Source organism: Panulirus ornatus, chromosome 32, assembly GCF_036320965.1.
Source record: "Panulirus ornatus isolate Po-2019 chromosome 32, ASM3632096v1, whole genome shotgun sequence".
NCBI lineage: Eukaryota > Metazoa > Arthropoda > Malacostraca > Decapoda > Palinuridae > Panulirus > Panulirus ornatus.
The window spans coordinates 21,926,029-21,946,122 of NC_092255.1; the positions used below are offsets into that span (position 1 = coordinate 21,926,029).

General features: G+C 45.5%; 1 protein-coding gene and 1 long non-coding RNA gene across 3 annotated transcripts in view; one reads left to right on the forward strand and one right to left on the reverse strand.

Annotated features, from left to right (window-relative positions):
* LOC139759166 (uncharacterized) overlaps nt 1–20,094 on the forward strand; it is a 287,348-nt gene that overhangs the window by 67,915 nt on the left and 199,339 nt on the right. The gene's annotated exons all lie outside the window — the stretch shown is intronic.
* Nucleotides 72–20,094, reverse strand: part of LOC139759164 (homeobox protein araucan-like) — a 200,982-nt gene continuing 180,959 nt past the window's right edge. Inside the window, exons 6-10 of one of the 2 annotated variants that reach the window (XM_071681211.1) lie at nt 15,044–15,228; nt 13,428–13,675; nt 12,598–12,930; nt 11,078–11,222; nt 72–4,228 (exon numbers count right to left, since the gene is read on the reverse strand). In XM_071681211.1, coding sequence (XP_071537312.1) covers nt 11,096–11,222; nt 12,598–12,930; nt 13,428–13,675; nt 15,044–15,228 — 893 coding nt within the window. In that variant the 3' untranslated portion in view covers nt 72–4,228; nt 11,078–11,095. Of the gene's footprint in view, nt 4,229–11,077; nt 11,223–12,597; nt 12,931–13,427; nt 13,676–15,031; nt 15,229–20,094 lie in introns of both variants that reach the window. The other variant, XM_071681210.1, reaches the window with a different exon arrangement.

Genomic DNA, 20,094 nt, shown 5'->3' on the forward strand with positions numbered 1-20,094 from the left:
CATCATGATGATGATCATCAGTAAGCTGTAACTACATTTCAAGTTAGGAAGGAGAAAATCACACAACACTCCTCATAGAAAACGTGTTTATTATCTCTTTTTCAGTATGAATGTCGTTAAATATGTACACAACTTCCACGTATAACTATTCTACAGGTCAAGTTAGGTTATCCTTGACAGATTTACGTAACAACGGACACAAGAGTAGCTACACCAGCCAATCCTGAGGAAGTCACATGTGGATAACTGCTACCCAAAGGAGGGGGAGGGGGAGATGATAAGGGTTATCAACCACCGTGTCACCGAGTTGATCACAACAGGAAACCACCTTCAGTAAGGGTTTAATAGAGAGCTAATATTTTTTTCCCCTTTTTTCTTTTTCTTCTTTATTCATTTTGTCGTCAGGATGATGAACCTCTTTGTTAAACGCCTCACCGAAAGTTGTGTCGGGAATGTTCGAATTTTCAGCTCGACTCGTGTGATTCGTTTGCACCAGAACCAAATTTGTGAAAGGAAACGAGCCGACAGTTCTCTCTGCTGGGGCCAGATTGGAGGGAGGGGGGAAAAAAAAGATAATATATGCCAATTAGATCAGAATTCTACTCTATTACTTTTTTGTTTGGTTGTCTGTTTGTTTCCCTTTTTTTTTTGTTTGTTTGTTTGTTTCCGATGAATGAGGTCAGAATTCGAGGTGAATTGTGTTGTTCGTCAACATTCAGGTGACACTGCGGATGCGCCTAATGTATTTTATTTAATGTATTTTATTTCTAATCTAGTTTTGGTCTCAGTTATATACAGTTGCCCCATCGCAAAAAAAAAGTAGCAGGTGAATATAATTTTGACTAATCTATACAATACATAATTAGTAATTTTTTTTAATGTTTAATCAACTAATACTTTCAAAGGAAGAAATAAAACCTTTGAGGAATTGACAGATCGCTGGAGAAAATTTACAAAAAAAAAAAAATTATCATTTGGAATTTTATAGTAATGTCTGTCTGTATCTTCCCTTTGAAGGGCTAATTCAACAAAGTATAAGAAGTCTATTCAACTTTTTTTTTAGACTGGTGATACAGTCAAGGTGAAGAGAAGCTCTTAGACAGTTATATTTGTAATAGGTACATAATTCTTAACAGTTTTAATTGTAAGAGGTAACGTAAACTGTAGTCTATATTATTTATATGGAGGTAACTCAACTTCCAGATGATTACGTAGTGTACGTAAGAAGGAATGGAACTTACAGGAATTTACAATGAAAAAGAAAAATGTTGAGACTTTATATACACACGTGTACAAGTGAAACTCATCGATAATTTACGTTTTCAAAAAAAAAAAAAGAGCAAAAAATGGGAGACGATCAAGGAGGTCAACGTATCTCCACAAAGTGTAGTATGGATTTAGGCATTTAACTCTATTTGAAAATGACAGTGAAATTTTATAGTTTAATCACATTCAGGGAGAGTGTCTTCCCTGGGAAAGAGCGGGTTTGGCACATAGGGATTATTACACAGGTAGTATGGAGTTATTCTTATGTTTATTATTTAGTGTTGGGCTCACAGCGACGCCTGTGGGCAGCCGGCTTCGCTGTCAATAAACAAAGAGATGCTGCGCCTTCATCTCGGATCTATCGTCGCATCAGAGAGTACATCAATTTCACCCTTAAAAGTCTTATTTTTTTTTTCCAAGTCAAGTTCATGTGCTTATGGAACACAGTGGAGATTAATTTGACATAAAAGTATGATTGACATGTAATTGTGGTGAACATAAGTACACAAAAGCACATCATGGCAAAAAAGGCCAGCATCTCATGACGTCATGCACTGCTTTGACGCCACAGTCACCGACTGAATGGTATAACACACAGTAATCGGGGTCTCACTATCACTGAAATGCTGAAGGTCATCAGTAATGAAAAAGGTTTAGCATTTCTCTCCTTAAAGGAAAAAAAAAATATCCCATTGCACTCTCAAGGTTAGTTTTTGACTATCCTATAGGCTCCGGTATGTAAAATTGGATGGGACAAGCAATATCCACCCTTAGTTTGTAGTTACACTAAGGTCATATTGATCTATGTTGTGCAGACAGAGTGGAAAGTGTGATTGAAAAGGAGGCACAAAGGAAAAGAAGGAATAATATAATACAAATGTAAGGGTGAAAATCGCTCGTCTTACTTGATAAAAGATTCGCTAGTTGCTTTGAATGTTGGATCTTCCGTTCATTATAAATTACATAAATATAGCCTTTTTTTGTTTAGAATGAAATGAATCTACACAATACATGATCACATGGTTGATGCAACAACTATAAAATACATATCATGCCAACAGTCTGAAAATAATGTCCATCTCAGGCTGACTTGACACCATCTCCACGAAACACACGACCGACGGTCTGGGTTGGTTCAGAGACTTGTCATCAGATGATCAGTCGGCGTTAAGAGAGACGTCTAACGGCACTAGTCAGATCCTGAAGTACTGTACGGGATGGTCCACAGTTTTTGGGGTGGGTGGGTGGGTGAGTTTTCTGAGAGCTGGCCAAGCCCGCTGGGGTCGGCCTGAGGCGGGGAGCAAATGTTACTCTAATGCGACCGCTGGTGAGGTGATGGGTCACTCGGGATGCACACCAGAGGACGGGGTTGCACCGTACCGTCACAACACATCCTCCGGTGCGTTCACTCCCCGCCGTACGTGCCAGTTCACGGGCGGCGTCGTGTTCCTCACCCTCCTTTTTTTTTTTTTTTTTTGTATGGGACGCCTCCGGTGAAGGTGAGTTGGGCATTTTCTGTCCCCAGTCCCCAGGCGATCACACTACTAGCCTCCCACACTCAACATGGCTCATTTGTCTCATCAGAAATATATATATGTATATAAATCTTTTTTTTTTTTAATTTTCATGTAATTGCACTCCAGGTTCAATTATACGTACGGACTTTCTAGCATTTTATAACAATAGTGCAGCCATTTCTTTGAGCTACTTCAACGTATATATCACAGATAATAATATTCAGTATTAATATTACTCTTCGTCGTTATCTTAAAATTAATCGTAAACTAAATTCTAAAGATTTACAAAATTAAACGAAAACTGGATAAGTAGCCTTGGGCTGGCCAGGCTGGCTTCTTCTTGTCACACCTTTTTTTTAAATTTTTCAACAAGTTCAAATGCGTCGAAAATCAAGACGAAAGATAACCACTTAGTTAAATATGCGTCGAAGGTGATGGTACACACACACACACACACACACACACACACACACACACACACACACACACACACACACACACACATGCGCGCACACACACACACACACACACACACACACACACACACACACACACACACACTCGCACACATTCACACATACACGCACGCACGCACTGTCCTTAGGAGCAACACTGGCTTCCATGGCGCTCTATGGGGCGGCGGTGGCATCCCATGGCAGCAGCTGTACTTCGGGTGCCACACCTCCTCCCTCCGCTGCAGTGAACGATGGCACCGGTGCTTCACTGACAGCGCGCTGTGCCTGCTGTCTACCAGTGTCCATTGCACTGCACCGTCCATCCTGCAACTTTTCTGTGGTCGCGCCGCTGACCAGAGCAGAGAGGCTACGCCCTGGGTACAGCTGGGGTGAGGCTGCAGGGGTATGACACTGTGCAAGCTGGAGGCCCGCGAGGAGTGCAGCTATAACAAGCCCCTTTGCCGCTGTCCGATTTTTTTCTTTCTTCCCGGCAAAGGAAAGGGTTGGCGGTGGTGGGAGAGAGAGTAGGGAGCTCCGGGAGGCGCAGGAGGAGGCGGTGGTCGGCGGGGCCCGTGATGGGAGCGGCGGTCGGCGGCCGCTGGTGCAGCCAGGCCCGCTCCTCCTGCCCGCCTTCCTCTACTGGACGTGGAGTAGTGTGGGGCCGGTGACGCCCTTGGTGCTTGATGGCGTGGGTGGGAGGGGCGTCATCCCCCCGCCCCGGGCGTGGCTGTGCCCCTCGGGGACCCCCGCGGCTGACCAACACGTCTCATTTGACTCACAAACGAGACGGTTCACAATGATGGATCCCCGCCCGGCCGCTCCCCGGCTCCGCTGCCGCTCCTGCCTCTTCCCTCGTCTGCTGCTGCTGCTGCTGCCCTTGCCTGGTCCTGCTGCCCCTCCCTGCTACTGCTGTTGGTAACAGTCTTGCGTGTCACCCACCAGCAGGAGTGTGCCGCCCATCGCGCCGTCCCAATCACTGGGATCACCAGCCTGCGGAAAGTAATGCTGTCAGTTAACACCTGAAATGGCTCGCGCACACACACACACACACACACACACACACACACACACACACACACACACACACACACACACAAGCAAGTACGCAAAAATCACAGACAGAATCGTACTCAAAACCACAGTTACATAAAGCTCACGTACACTCAGCATTCACACACACTCACACAATGAAACAAATACGCACAGCATACACACAGAACAAAGATGTAACAAACTCACAGAATACACACACGTGCACATACTAATGAAAAGGTGCAGAAAAGGGCATGCAAGTTCATCCTTGGCCCCTCTTGCACGGACTAACAAGAGGCGGTCAATGCAATGACCCTCCGAACTCTCTTCAACCATCACCTGGACCTCATCCAACAGTACAGGATGAAACCAATGCACCATTCCCACCTCCGTCGCTTCCTGCCACCTGAGAGAGATCCCTCGTCCCCAGGTTGCAGCTCTCCACAAACCCACTTAACTCATACAATTCAGTACAGATCGCTGCAACAGCCTTAGTATCATTAGTGATAGACTTGATAATGGCAAACGTTTCTCATATTCATGTAAACTTTGTGTAAGGCCATACTTATGGAGCCCCTCATCCCCCTTGTTCCTGTTTATATATTTTTCTCAGTTTTCAACGTTTTAGGTGCGATGAATCATCATAATCATCATTATCATTAGTATTATCATTATGATGACGATGCACAGTCACACGTGCAGACGTGCACACTGGCGGTAATCGCCAGCGAGACAACCCAAACATCCCTCCTGACTCACCACCTTCAGCCAGGCCCTCGGACGCCCTGACCTGTCAAACGCGGTGCCTGTCAATTACCCATGAACCAACAACTTGGGCTCCTCAACCTTGTGGTTGATTTAATATTCAACCACCGGTTGATACACAACTCTCCCTCCCTCAACTCTCCCTCCCTCTCTCTCCCTCCCTCCCTCCCTCCCTCTCTCTCTCTCTCTTGGAAATGGTCAAGCCCTAGGAAACGAGCCAACCACCAAGTCGGCGGGCCAATCACGAATGTGCAACTAACAACGCCCTCGACACAATTTTAAAATACAGGCTTTAACGCGGGATTCTTGGAACAACACAGCTGACTTGAGGGTTGCTGAACCTTAGTTGTGCCGTCCTTTATATTGTTGCATTATTTGCCCATTTTCCATGGCTTTTAGAAAACGGGCAGTGGTATACATAAAAAAGAATAATGCGATTGTTATACCTACATGATGTCTAACCACCATCATCATCCTTCGCTTTCATTGTAAACATAGGAGTGTCATGATGGTGATAGCGGTAATTACATGGTAATGAATGACTCCCACTAATTACTACGCGAAGTGAGGGTGGCAGGAAGTTCTGACTAATACAATCGCCTCCTGGTCATCATCATCATCATCATCATCATCATCATTGTAAGTCCGTTCATCAGCGTGGCATCCAGATGTACACAGGTTGTGTGGGCACATCATACGTGGCGCCGGAGGCAGTACCGTCGGCGCTTCATGGTGACAGGTGTGTGTGTGTGTTCGTGTGTCGGTGGATAGACGGGGACACTGAGGTGGAGGAGGGAGGTGGGGATGAGGGGGATGAACCTGCGATAGTCGTCGAATCAGGCTTCAGAATCTCGGTGATAGGAGAGGGTTGGGCGATGACAGTAAACGCACGGTGGAACACACACACACACACACAGAGGGAAGTGGAGAGGAGTAGAGGCGGCGACGGCTTGGTGTGTGTGTGTGTGTGTAGTACACTGAAGGAAGGAGGAGAGAAACACACACACACTCTCAAGGTGGACTTAACGTAGCATCCTTGTCAATGGGAAGGTATGTAGGGAGGGGGAACGTCCCTAGGTGGAGAATGTGGAACCCTTCAGGGAAGACGGCACGAGGAGGTGCACAACTGGAACTGGCCGTCGCCAGGGGGAACGGACGGACGGACGGACGGAGGGAGACAGACAGAGACGAAGAGAAGACACACACACACACACACACACACACACACACACACATATATATATATATATATATATATATATATATATATATATATATATATAAACATGGATTTTAACTTTATATAACCCCAGGACACCTTTTATGTGGCTGCGCTACAATCAGTAGCAGGGATATGATGGAGTCTATTGGAATGAAAAGTTCTTTGTGACGAGATTGTCCTCTTTTTCATCCCCTAACGATGACGCCAACTCGCCAAAGGTGACTTCGCTCGTAGAGTCCGGCTTACATATAATTACACACACACACACACACACATATATATATATATATATATATATATATATATATATATATATATATATATATATATATATATGTATATATATATATATATATATATATATATATATATATATATATATATATATATAGAGAGAGAGAGAGAGAGAGAGAGAGAGGAGACCCCTTCAGCACTTTGTTACGGTCGTCCAGTGTGAGTGAAACATTGTGGAGGCAAGTGACCCAGCCAGACCATCATACCCGGTGACAGAAACACACACGACCGCCCTGCTGCTTCTTCCCTCTCACTATTTCCTTGCCTAGCGCTCTCTCTCTCTCTCGCTCTCTCTCTCTCTCTCTCTCTCTCTCTCTCTCTCTCTCTCTCTCTCTCTCTCTCTCTCTCTCTCTCTCTCTCTCTGTGTAATCCAAGACCCATCTTTATCGCAGCACCACGAACACGTTGACAGTAACACCCTCCCTCATGGGAGTTATAAAGCGAGCATTCGTGACCACCACCACCACCACCACATTCACAACCCTCACCGAGTAACCACGTCACAGGCATAAGAAGAGAAACAACTACAACACCTGGGCCCACAGTACCACTCGTCGCCTTCCTAACCCACCGCTGCCACCCCTTCTCTCCCTCCCCCATCCATCCCACCCCCCCTTCCACACTACCACCACACAACCCTCCCCTCCCCTCCTAACATCCCCTCCCTCCACCCTCCTCCCAGCCGACCCTTACTCTCACCCCCCCGACTCTTCCTACCCTCCAACTCATTGTATTTATTACGCTTTCCAGGGTGATAATAAATGCTGTCATGAATCCTCTTCATTATAGTCCAGGCTCATATAACTGATGACTTGAAGACAAGGTACGGGCTTCGGGAGCTACGGCGCCTCACTCCTGCAGGGACACGTCCCACCTCCCCTTCTCTTTATGGTCTCTATAATGCCCCCAAATAACGCCGACCGGGATTCACAATATACAAATAATTTCGTATAATGACCTTTTATTACAGCCCTCGTCTCTAAAAAACAATTATACCGCGAGTTTATATAGTTGAGTATGCAGTGGACGTTCCCTTAATGCAACGCTCTGCTGCTCAGCACAGCGTTCCGAGGAAGCGAAAAGCGCACCGCCCCGTCCGAGGCAATGTGAACGCGTCCGGTAAAGATGGCAGGCCCGATAACTCATTTCTTCAATCAAAGTGCCTGTATTACCCGCGGGTTGTGTTTATTTTTCAAAGTGAGCTCACAGTTAGCGCTCAGGGAGGCGTCCCCATGTATCCTTAAATTTCTTTTTTTTTTTTCCTACCATGGAGCAAGTACTTATTATGACTTTAGTGTATGTGTGTGTGTGTTTTTTTGGGGGGAGCCAAGTCAAAGATCCTTGACTCAAAAGTTGATCATTAACATTATACCATCCTGCTCTCTGGCATAATTGGAGTAATAAGTTAACCAGTCTTATCCATCTTAGAATGTCTCATTTACAATACAACGCAACTGTTTTGTTATAAAGAATTAACCGTAATTAACAGTAATTTCAAATTACTTCAGCTTCTGATAATGTATATCATTTTATATACAGACGGAAATTATATTAGGATAACAGATCTCAAAGATATAGTGCCGCGTAATCTTTAAGGCAAGAGCTAGTCTTTAACTTCTTGAGCAAGACGGTTAACGACCCTTTGGTCTGATGGCCTGGCCTATATGACAGCCATTCACACACACAGACGGTCGTATCGTCTTGGCTAAGGCTCGTTAAGTCGTGGTCAAGGTCTTAGTGTTAGAAAATATAAAATAAACACAAGCGATGTGACCTATTAGAAGCCAAACAAGTAATTATATACCCAATCGAACGACCATATAGCCTCCAGGAATATCAAATGGTCCTTATGTGAATGAAAGCCAAATGCCGGAGGGCGCTTAGCTGAGTTTAATGGTGCGAAGGCTCACCTCCCCCCTCCAAGTCCAGCGGTCGTGGTGAGAATCCAAATCAAATGGTTATGGCCCAGAGCTCAATCATAAGGTCGAGGGGTTCGAGCCCATCGGGGTCACACCGATGATGTGTAGGCAAGTGGCACCGATGCCCCTCTGTAGATAAGTGGAGTTGATGCGGATGTGTGGACAAGTGGCGCTGAATGTTGATGTTCACGTAAGTGGCGTTGAGTCAGTTGGTTCCAGGATTAGTCTTTAGTGGTCTTGGCGGCGGCGTAGGGTCGTGCGTTAACGCTGTTGTATAGGAGTTCTTGGGATTTGGTCACGCCGTGAAGGATTCCATCGACTTTAGATACGCAAATCCAACCAGTACAGTACAGAACGAGATCTCGAGACGTCCCGTTCTCCAGGTCCAGAAACCAGAACGAATATGCTTGACCTTGTATCACTGTTAGAAGGGTGATAATGGACGATTTTTCGTGGTCAAGGCGCGACGCTCACTCACTCTCCGCGCTATTCATAGCTGATGCCAAATCCTACGTCTCGGATCACTTATATAAAATCTCTAGGCTACGACGCGTCGTATCATCTCGCATCTCATCATAGTCAAAATATCGCAGTTCTCATGACAATCAAATCATCGTCTCGGACAGACCACATTTAACATTCCAATCAGATTCGCCACAGATCTTATCTCTGTCAAATTATCATGGGTATTAGATCACACATTCTTGCAGGTCTGAGCTGGGCCAGGTCTTTCTCACTCCTCAGCTTGGTCAGGATCATCGCTCAGCTTAAGCTTAGATAAGTCCTCATATGTCTCAGCTGACTCGGTCGTCCAATGTTTTTAGTAAAATCAGATAATTTGAAGTCTTAGTCTAGTCTGTATTCACAAGTCTCATTTAATCCACTTATTCCCACAGTCATCAGCTTAAATCAGCTATAGCAATTCTCAGCCAGACCAGATCAGATCTGGCCTTGCTCAGTCATCACTGGCGTTAGCTAAACCAAATTGATCTTAAGTCTCAGCTACACCAGTTCATCTCAGGTCCCAGCTTGGTGAAATCATTACAAGTCTCACCGCAGCGAAATTTTCACAAGACTTAACTTGATCTTGGGATAACAGCTTGCATTAGTAAGGTTAATTAAAGGTTTAAGATGAACCATGTCATTATCATTGTTGTCATCACCCACTAGTAACGCATATTGTCTTACCTAACCTAACCTAACCTAACCTCACCACTTATATATAACATCGAAATCGTTCACTGTTGTGTCGACCGAGACTTGTAACATCAGTACCAATCTTTTGTAACACTACGACCAATTTCTGACCATGACCAGTCACTGTTCTAACATCACGACGAGTCACTGTTATGAGATAACCAATCACTGTTGTAATATCGTAATCAGTCAGCTGTCTGTTCCCTTGCTCGTGCAGGGTACATCTCTCTACCTCACTCAGCATCTCCCTCAGCGCAGCGGATCGCCGAGTCTCACCCTGTTTATATAAACGTCACAATTAATCGTTATCAATAGACGCTAATTAAGTGTGGCAGAATCTAAACAAAAGCTCCTCATGCATAATTCACTAACAGGCAACCGTGTCCACCATACCAAGAAGGGACCCGAATATTCAATTACTTTTAATTAAACTCCAAAGTAACTTTCGTCTCTTGCTAATGCCGGCTAATTTTCTGAATGAATAGTAGACAGCCAGCCATTGCCGCGATCACCATCTATATATTTTTTTTCTTTATTCTAAGAGCTGGTGAGGCCTTTAAGATGTTCATTGAGTGGGACATAAACTTTGCCAGAGACAGTGAGGGGGACAAAAATGCGATAAATTCACCCTCTCCTCTCTCTCTCTCTCTCTCTCTCTCTCTCTCTCTCTCTCTCTCTCTCTCTCTCTCTCTCTCTCTCTCTCTCTCCCACTTGAGTTTGGCGAATGTGGGGCTCCCTGTTATCAGACTATCTCTACGCCGATCACCACCAAACCCTAGGACAAGTGACCAGCATTTGAGAGCAGTGCGTCCCTGCCCCTGAACCCCGGCTTCGCGCGCCCTCACAGTTAGACATTAAAGTCATGTTTATCATCAAACCTTCCTGCACTGCCGACTGGATTATATTCCGATGCAAACTGTGTGTATATATATATATATATATATATATATATATATATATATATATATATATATATATATATATATATATATATATGTGTGTGTGTGTGTGTGTGTGTGTGTGTGTGTGATCTAAGTGCAAGCGGCGCTCCAGCTTATGGAAATGAGTTGAACGTTAGGTGGCGGGGTGGGCGTTGCGAACGTTTCGGGAGGGCTTCTCCTCACCTGGCCAGAGAGAGGGAGGTAGGCAGGTCCCTGGCCATGAAGGTGTCGCTAACAACACCCGGCAAGCCCGAGACACCACCCTCCCGAACACAACACTCTCCTCGCGCTTTCTTCAGGTATTCCTGCAGTGGCTCCGCCGGTAATGCAACTGTGCGAGGTAATCCGAGCGGTAATGGCCGCCGGTACGCTATGATGTATTATTAATTGTAATTAAGGTAACCCACCTACTGAGGCACCGACACCGAGGACGCATGCAGATGACGACCGTAGAGTTGTCCCCGCCTACCTGCTTATTACACTGGCTTCACGACACGTAGGGTCCTGCTGTGACGGGGCCTCCTTGTACCTGCTGCGTCTGCTGGCACGGCATCTGCTGTTGGCTCGCCATTTGTGACGTTTGCTGAGATACCTGCTGGCCGCCCTGCTGCGCGCTGGAATGAGAGCAAAGGGTTATGGGTTGTCCAGGGATGTTTGGCTTACTGTCTACCTGACTCTCCCCCACGTCTCACACACCCCTGACTCTCATTTATGCTACCTGACTCTCATACTGCTCACATATCTGACTCTCCCCCACGACTCGCACACCTCTTACTCTCTGGCTTTCTACCTGACTCATACGACTCGCACACACTTTGCTGCTTCATTACCAGACTCTCCCCAATGACTGGTCTGCTACCTGGCTCTCTCTCTTACGACTCAGATTTGAATGTCTGCCCCACTGTCTGACTCTTTACCATGACTCATACAGCACCGACTCTCTCCCACGACTCAAACAGGCCTCACTCTATAATCCACTCCTTGACTCCCCCCTAGACCTGACTGTCTAATGTGCTAGTGACTCACTCCCAAAGCTCTGACTATCCTTGTCCAGAACCTGATTCACATAGCTGGTCGGGTACATTTGGTCCAGAACCTGACCTACTCCACCAAGCTCCCTGCTGTGGCTAGATCACGACTCTTTTCTATCGGTGTGGGCTGCTTCCAGATTCGCTCCCATTACTCACATTGCCATGACCTCCCTGGTCCAGTAAAACGACCAACTTTGGCAACTCACAAGTGCTGTACTTGTTCCACAAACTGACGGAGGTTCCACTCAATCCCATGACTCATTCCTTTGTCAATCCTCAACATGCCACAGGCAAGAGCATGTTTCAATCATGGCCATCTCAGGTGTATTGAAAATGCAATAAGGATTACTTTGAGCTCCTCAGGTGTTTATAGACCTGGCTTTTAAAGATGGAGATGCTGTAAGAAGAGAGACGGACAAAAGACGGGAGAGAATTCCACACCTTTGTTGCATAAGAATGAAAGAAGTATCATAACGATCAGCCCTCGTGTGGTCGGTCTCTGTACAGAAACTGTAGGAAGAAGCAGCCAGTCGCGTGCCATGGGCCGAGGTTTTAGGATCTGGACCACACACACATAGGTCACTGGAGGAAAAGGCGAAGTAATACTTGCAGAATAGGGAGAGAGAAGCAACATCCCGGCGAATAGAAAGGGGTGGTTAGAGGGAGTAGGATAATGGTTTCGTTCTGGCAAACAGAGAGGTGGAAGAAGAGCTATCCAAGATAATCTGGCAGTACCCCCACTGAGGCGAATGGAACCTCTACAGATAAGTAAGAGCTGATTGCAAGGAGACTGAATACGAGAACTTTACAGCATCTCCAACTTTTGGGAAGCGGATTTTGCTGTGTTCATATCCAGGACTGAGTGAGGGGTATCTTAAGGTTATTATTATCATTGAGTTCAACTGGAACGTTGTGAAACTTGATGGTGGGGCGTGAACTGTTACGGACGGCGACTTACTTCTTATAGACGGGGGTGAAGGCGGTGTTGGAGAGCGAGGTGGCGGTGTTGGTGCTGTGGGTGGGCGCGTGGGACCCACTGCCGCCCTGGTACCGCTGGTGGATGGACGCGTCCCCTACAGAAGCACCGCCCACTCCAGGAGCCGGTAGGGGCGCTGTGGAGCCGCGGGAGCAGGAGGACAGACCTCCGCTCATGTTACCGCCGTAGCTGCCGGAGGTGGAGCCGCCGAGGAAGCCCCCGGAGCCCAGCAGACCCGTGGCCTGACCCTGCTGACCTTGCTGACCCTTGACGTTGGGCGGCGTCTGGGGCGGAGTGTCGGTGCCAACGCCGTCACTGTCGCAATACCACGGTTATTTAGTGACATCCTACAGGGAAGGCGTGCAACTTTCCTCCCTCCCCCCTCCCGCAACACAAGGAAGCGACAGCCATTCCCAACACAAGAGAAAGACACTTCTCGCAACACGAGGAAGCGAGAGAGCCACCGCTCGCAACACAAAGCGAGAGAGCCACCGCTCGCAACACAAGGAAGCGAGACAGCCACTGCTTGCAACACAAGGAAGCGAGAAAGCCACTTCTCGCAACACAAGGAAGCGAGAGAGCCACTGCTCGCAACACTAGCATTGTAAACCCCAGTTGAACTGCTGCAGACATTTCTGCTTTACACACACTGGTAGATTTAATCAAGGAACAGCAGCAGAATGTACGGTTAAAACTTTTAAAAAAGTTAGTACTAAATGATATGCAAACAAGACGAGGCTTGATACTGATCATGACAAAAAATATATATATATATATATAAACAGACGCAACGTTAGGAGGCGGTGACCTACCTGTATCCCGCCATGTACTGAGCTGGGTTGACCCCGGACATAAGGTGGGTGAAGCGGGCGCTGTGTGGGTACTGTTGCTGAGTGGGTGGGATGGTGGGCGGGAGGGGGAAGGTTGTTCCGCCCGCGAGCCACCCGCTGCCCGGCGCGCCGCCCACACAACCAGTGGGTGGAGGAGTCTTACACGCTGCTGTGTCAGCCAGCGACCAGATCTTGGGCTTGGCCGTGGGCGTTGAAACGGCGCAGTCACTCTGAAGGGGAGACGGCTACGTTATACGGCGTGAAATTACCGGTTAGGTCTGTCTGTTACCCACCATCTGAGTCAGGAGTCTCTCCCGGGGTTGTGTCTTGTCTGTTACCCACCATCTGACTCAAGACTCTCTCCCGCCTTTAAGTCTGTCTGTTACCCACGTCCGACTTATCACTTTCTAGTGATTATGTCTGTTACCCTTGTTTGATTCAGTAGTCTCTCTAGTGGTTATGTCTGTCTGTTACCCACCATCTGACTTGGTACTCTCTAGTGGTTATGTCTGTCTGTTACCCACCATCTGACTTGGTACTCTCTAGTGGTTGTGTCTGTCTGTTACCCACCATTTGACTTAGTACTTTCTCTAGTGGTTATACCATGTCTGTTACCCGATATGTGAATCTGTACTTCAGCGGTTATGTCTGTCTGTTACCCACCATCTGAATCAACATTCTTTCTAGTGGTTACGTCTGTTGCTCTCTGATCAATACAGCAGTGGCTGTGACAATGGCAATACATTATCCACTTATTTTTAGCTTTCAATGTAGCCATAACACTGCAAACAAACCAACAATTTAAAGTATATATCTTTTGTTCATATATAAAAGAGTCACTCCGTTTATACTCAGTTTTATTATAAATATTTAAATCCTGTAGATTCACATAGTTACTTTTCTTGTGGAATGTGATTAAATACAGTTTTGATTAAAAGCTCTTGTGCATTCAAATTAAATGTCATATAAATTGGAATCATGCAAAATATTTTCCTGTTAGTTAAAATTTCATGCAAACCAAAAAGTTACCCAAATATCATCACACAGGCTGCGCTTACCCTAACAAGAATGAGGCTGGGCATTTTCGGAGGATGGATTCAAAACAAGCGCCAAAGCCGCAAAAAATAGTATAGACAGTTTAAAATAAAAACAAACTGGCAAAAGAAGAAGAAAAACATGCTAATAGTTATCTAATTTCACTGATGTCTTCCATCATACAGTGAAAATTAGAGTTATAATGTAATTACAATGTAAGTGGCACAAGAAAAGGAGGGGATACAAGGCCGAATTACCAGAAGTTAACAGAAGGCCAACGTGCAGCAATTAGCGTTGCGAACCACCAAAGTGATGGGTCCGGGTTCGAGTCCCGGTTTAAGGCAGCCGGCTCACAGCCAACCCAGATGTTCATCCTTCCCTCTGGGGCTGGTGGATGAACAGCTCTACCAGGCGTAAGCCAAGGGTCTTAAAAGAGACGGGGGCAAAACGGGGAGGGGGGGGGGGTCAAAGCTCTCTCTCTACTCACAGCACATAGTTAAGAATAAAACACACAGAAACACCAAGACTGTAGTATACTCAGGTTTACCCACCATAAGGCTCACCTTCTCTCCCTTAGGCACGGTGAACGGGTTGGCTGAGTGAAGGGCCGGGGTTGGAGAGATGGTGGGGTGGAGTGCTGGTGCGGGAGAGATGGCGGCTGTTACTGCTTTACTGTTCGCCACCACGCCTCCCTCGCACGCTTTGAGTTCTGTCTGACCGTCGCTGTCTTCTACCTTGGTCTCCGTCACTGTTGGAGAAAACAGAGAAGTGCCACGTATGAAAACAACGGTTTCACACATTCTCGACTATGAACGAAACAAGAGGTGCAAGGTGCAAAGGATGAGACAGCCGCTGTTGAAGAAAAGAGATGGAGCTTAAGGAGGGGTTTTATCACTGTTGGAGAAAACATAGGGTAAGCGCAAGGGTCTTCCTCTACTGTTGGAGAAAACAGAGAGGTAACAGAGCGTGGGTGGGAATGGTTCTAATAAGGTTTGAGCAAAGGATGAGGCTCAAGGTACTATTCTGAAAGGTTAAACGGCTGTTGGTGTAGAGAGGGACATTCATAGTTTACGTTAGCGCCCGAGACGAAGCCTGGAGAGCAGAGCATGATTAATTAAGGTGATTATGATATGAGCATTTTTGTCCTGAAAAGTTGAGGATATATATATATATGATTTCTGAGTAGTGTGATGTTTTATTTTGTTAATGTGTATGCAGTTAGGTGACGTATTTTGGGTGTTTATGTACGATGCATTTTGATATAACATTTAAGGATTTTTTTCAGAGAAGACAAGTCTGTGACCTCCAGTGGGTCGGATGAGTGTATTAATGACACTCAGAAATGTTCTTATGTACTTGTTGATAAAACACACAAAGAACAAAATATTTTACCAGCATCCCGTGTCTCCTAAACTATTGATTAACAGGGAACATCTTAGCGCTCTCTCTCTCTCTCTCTCTCTCTCTCTCTCTCTCTCTCTCTCTCTCTCTCTCCTTTCTGTAATATCTTTTTCCTTCTTTTTCACGTTTTCCCTCCATCATTCTCCTTCCCTTCCGTCATTTCTCTCCTTGTCTCCCGCTTTCCCCCAATTCTGTCTTTCATCTCACCTTTCCTTTTCCCCTCCCGTCCTTCTCCCTCTTCCTTCCGGGTCGCAGCCACGATCATGTCAACTTATTTTCATCATGAACCACTGCGTTCACTGTAACACTCACTGCATTCAGTGTGACACTCACTGCATTCAGTGTGACACTCACTGCGTTCAGTATGACACTCGCCAAGTTCATTTTTACGACTTACTGCGATTGCTAGCTGACAGATGGGCTGACTGTATTAGCTTAATCGATCTCCGAGACGTGATTGGTAACCTCCATCAATCACCAGCTTGCTGCTTGTGTCTGCCGCCAAAACTAACGACAGAAGAGGTTGTGTTATCATGGTCATGATTTACGGTATATGTGTTTTACGACTGCACTCATTTGTTTTTGTTTTTCCGTTGTCTTTGCGTGCTTGCATGTGTTCTAACGCATTGATGGGCTAACATATTCATGTATTGTGTGCCAAAGTATTTATTTCCAGTAAATTATTTCATTGTTAAAACCGTAAGCTTAGTTAGCTAGTTAGTTAGAGAGAGTGTGTGTGTGTGTTTCTGTATGGACGGGTTCATACGTGTGTCCTGACGTATTATGTGTATGTGTATATTCTTGTATAATGTTCAGTTGCCTTTGACCTCAGTAATTTGCTTTTAAGACCAGAACGTGACGTATAATGAAATGTGTATCTTTTCATCAGCCGACATGACACGCCCAGTTGCATGCACCTGTAGAATCCATATTGATTGAAAAGGTATGATCTCATTGAAAGGGAATGGAAGAGAAATACCACAGAGACTGAGCTCTTTAGGTGTTCATAGATCAAGCTGTTGAAGGTGGAAAGGTTATATAGGAAAAGGGAATGACGACAGAAGAAGATCTCCAAAGCTTTGCTGTACGTGGAGAGAAGGAGCCACCATTACGGTCAATCCTCGTGTGGTTGCTCTCCTTCGAATTTCGTAGAGTAATTTTAGCTTTAGAATGTTTATTGTGTAGACATAAGTGGCGTAGTGAGGGAGTCGAAGTTAACCTTGAGTTCAGAGGGTTCCGAAGGCGATGTCTCACGACTGTTTTGTAGGGAATGTCAGTCAGGCTGATGGAGGAGGACTGTAAGTGGTTGCGCCACGATGCCAAAGACCCGGTAGCTCCACCAGGACACAGTCCAGGTCCTGGTGCAACGCAGTGCAGGTCCTGGTGCAAACATTCATCTTAGTACGACCCACCCTCCCCGGCACCAGGACTGGATGCGTATGTCCAGGTTGAACATGCCCCTCATCAGTACGACCTCTCTCCTCACTTCCACCTTGCACCAACAGGAGAGGCTGTACACGGTGACCTGGTGCAGCCCAGTGCTAAGTGAGAGCTCCCCCTCCCGTCACCACGGACAAACATACTGGTCCTGGTATGATACAACCAAGGCTTCGGTTAAAAGACCCTGGTACAATGTCCTATGAATCAGACTTGATACACGCCCTTTGTCAACCTCCTTGTAGGATCCAGTTATTTGTCTCGTACACCAACGGAGACGTAAAAACATCCCGTCACGGCAAGGAGGGAGGGAGGTTGGGAAAGGATGATAAAAAACACAAAAAAAAGGGGGGGGGTTCCTTTCCGTAAGTTCTTAGTGGTAACAAGCGTGACACGTCGCTTCACCAGGTCCGTGAGAGACAGAAACAACAAGAGTTTGTCGTCAGGCGTGAGGAGAGGCGCCCCCCTCCGCCAGGGGGAGGAGGGAGGAAGGCAGGCAGGCCCATTCCCCCCCCCCCCAGCCCTCACCCTCCACCCCTGGTAACACAAGCCCTGGGGTAAGGCAGTCAAAACATGGCTCATTCCCCGCCCGTTGACGGACGAGGCTAATCTGTCCTGCCAAGTGCCCGTTGATGCCACCACACACGCCTGTTGACGCTGCTACCACCACAACCACACCACAGTGCCCTCGACTGCGACGGTCCCCCAGAAAACCGTCTTACATCTCGAGTTCGTAAACTAAGTATGATTCTTTTTTTATGTGATAACAAAATTTGTTTTACTTCGTATTAAATTTTATACTTTAGTTCGTGATCAGGAAAAGTAGACAATCTTCGATAATATTTTTTTTCTTGTAAATTGCATGATAGAATTTCTCTCTCTCTCTCTCTCTCTCTCTCTCTCTCTCTCTCTCTCTCTCTCTCTCTCTCTCTCTCTCTCTCTCTCTCTAATATATATATATATATATATATATATATATATATATATATATATATAAATAAAATGTTTGATTCGATTTGACGAAGGAAAGTATATGATTTTATAGGAAAAAAGAATGACATGATTCATTTTGTGATGTTGAAAATATTTTTTTTAGATCAAAAATTTTACTTTGCTATATGTTGATTATTATACCCCATTTCTTCGCGTAGTAGAATATATATATATATATATATATATATATATATATATATATATATATATATATATATATATATATATATATATATATATAACGCGACCTCGCTAATGCGGGAAATGGCGAATAGTTTGAATGAAAAAAAATGAAAAATATATATATATATATATATATATGCCTTTTTTCAGAAAAAATTCATCAATTTGTTAAGCTTGGTGAGAGGCCTCGTTACAGTGGAAGACCCGTGCTCCTACATTAGTATATTTTAGATAACATTAATAATTTGCAGCCAACTAGCAGCAGGAAATTAAGTTGTCTCATGGACGTATTTTATGTATGCGTAAATCTTATATCTTTCTTTTTTCTCCTACAAATTTACGAAGGAAATGCGTAAAACTTAGCAGCCCCATACCTGCATCAAGTAAATGTTAAACAATTTATATAGTTTTTATAGAAACTGTGAAATGAAACAAGTTTGTTTGATATCATATCGTTTATTTCTATCATCTTTGCTTGTCAGCCATATTTAGCTATATGTTCAAATCTTTGTGTTTGTACAGGTCGAAACCCTTCACACTCGTCGGAACAAATTTTGTTCGTGTCTGATCCTCTGTGTCCGTCTCAGAGCACTATCTTCCAGCGGCCAAAAGTCTCTCTCTGTTACGTAAGCCGGTGTAATATTGTTACCGTATTTATAGATCACCCGGATGCCCGTGACATGTTAAATAAAACCAAGACTGTTCCCTCACTACTTTTTCTTACACAGGGGGATCTGAAAACGTAAACCACAAGTGATAAATTTGATGATGATGATGATGATGCCTTCTCCTTCCCACGAAGCCTCACTGTTTTCTTCCTTATATGTGACATATCTTATATATTTGCTCAGCTTGGCATGCCATGTGTGTAATTCGCGTCATTCCTGTCGTCGTATATAAGATCTGGGTTGTAACAGACTCGCACAATCTTGAATACCATTTAGAAGCATCACTTTATGGGATCTGGGAAGTGGAGTCATTTGTCCGTCTGTCGTGAGAACGTTCAGAAGTGGCATATGAAAAAAGCCCCCATAGAGTCTTAGGGGCGAACTTGTTGACGGAAACCTTAGCAGCTTTTATCATTATAATTACCAGGGTGTAATCTGGCTCCCGACACATCACACTTCCTCGTAACCCGTCCCCCCTACACCACCCCCTGATGCTGTGTTTATTCACTGTAAATCCGTGAGTGGAACTGGTGCGAGAAGAGTAGAATATTACACTACATCTGTGAGGGCCGCACACTTGTCAGGCCAGCCTTTAATCCCCCCCTTGTTTACCTAGCTATGACACGGGATGGCTCTAGCCAGCCCGGTGGGGAACATCTCCCCTCCTCATCCTCCCACACATACACACACACACACACACACACACTCACACACATACACCCCTGCCCGCTATATGCTGCCTAAGGGGCGGTGGTGTCGCCTCCACCGCCGACACCCCCCTCATACCTCCTCTCTTCCCGTTGCTGGTGGTGGTGTTGGTGATACTCTGACAACAGAAGTAGATGCTACTTCAGATAGCTGGGGAATGGAGGCAGCAGCTGTCTCTGCTTTTCCTACTGCTACCATACTAAAGGGGGCGCCCCTCCTCCACC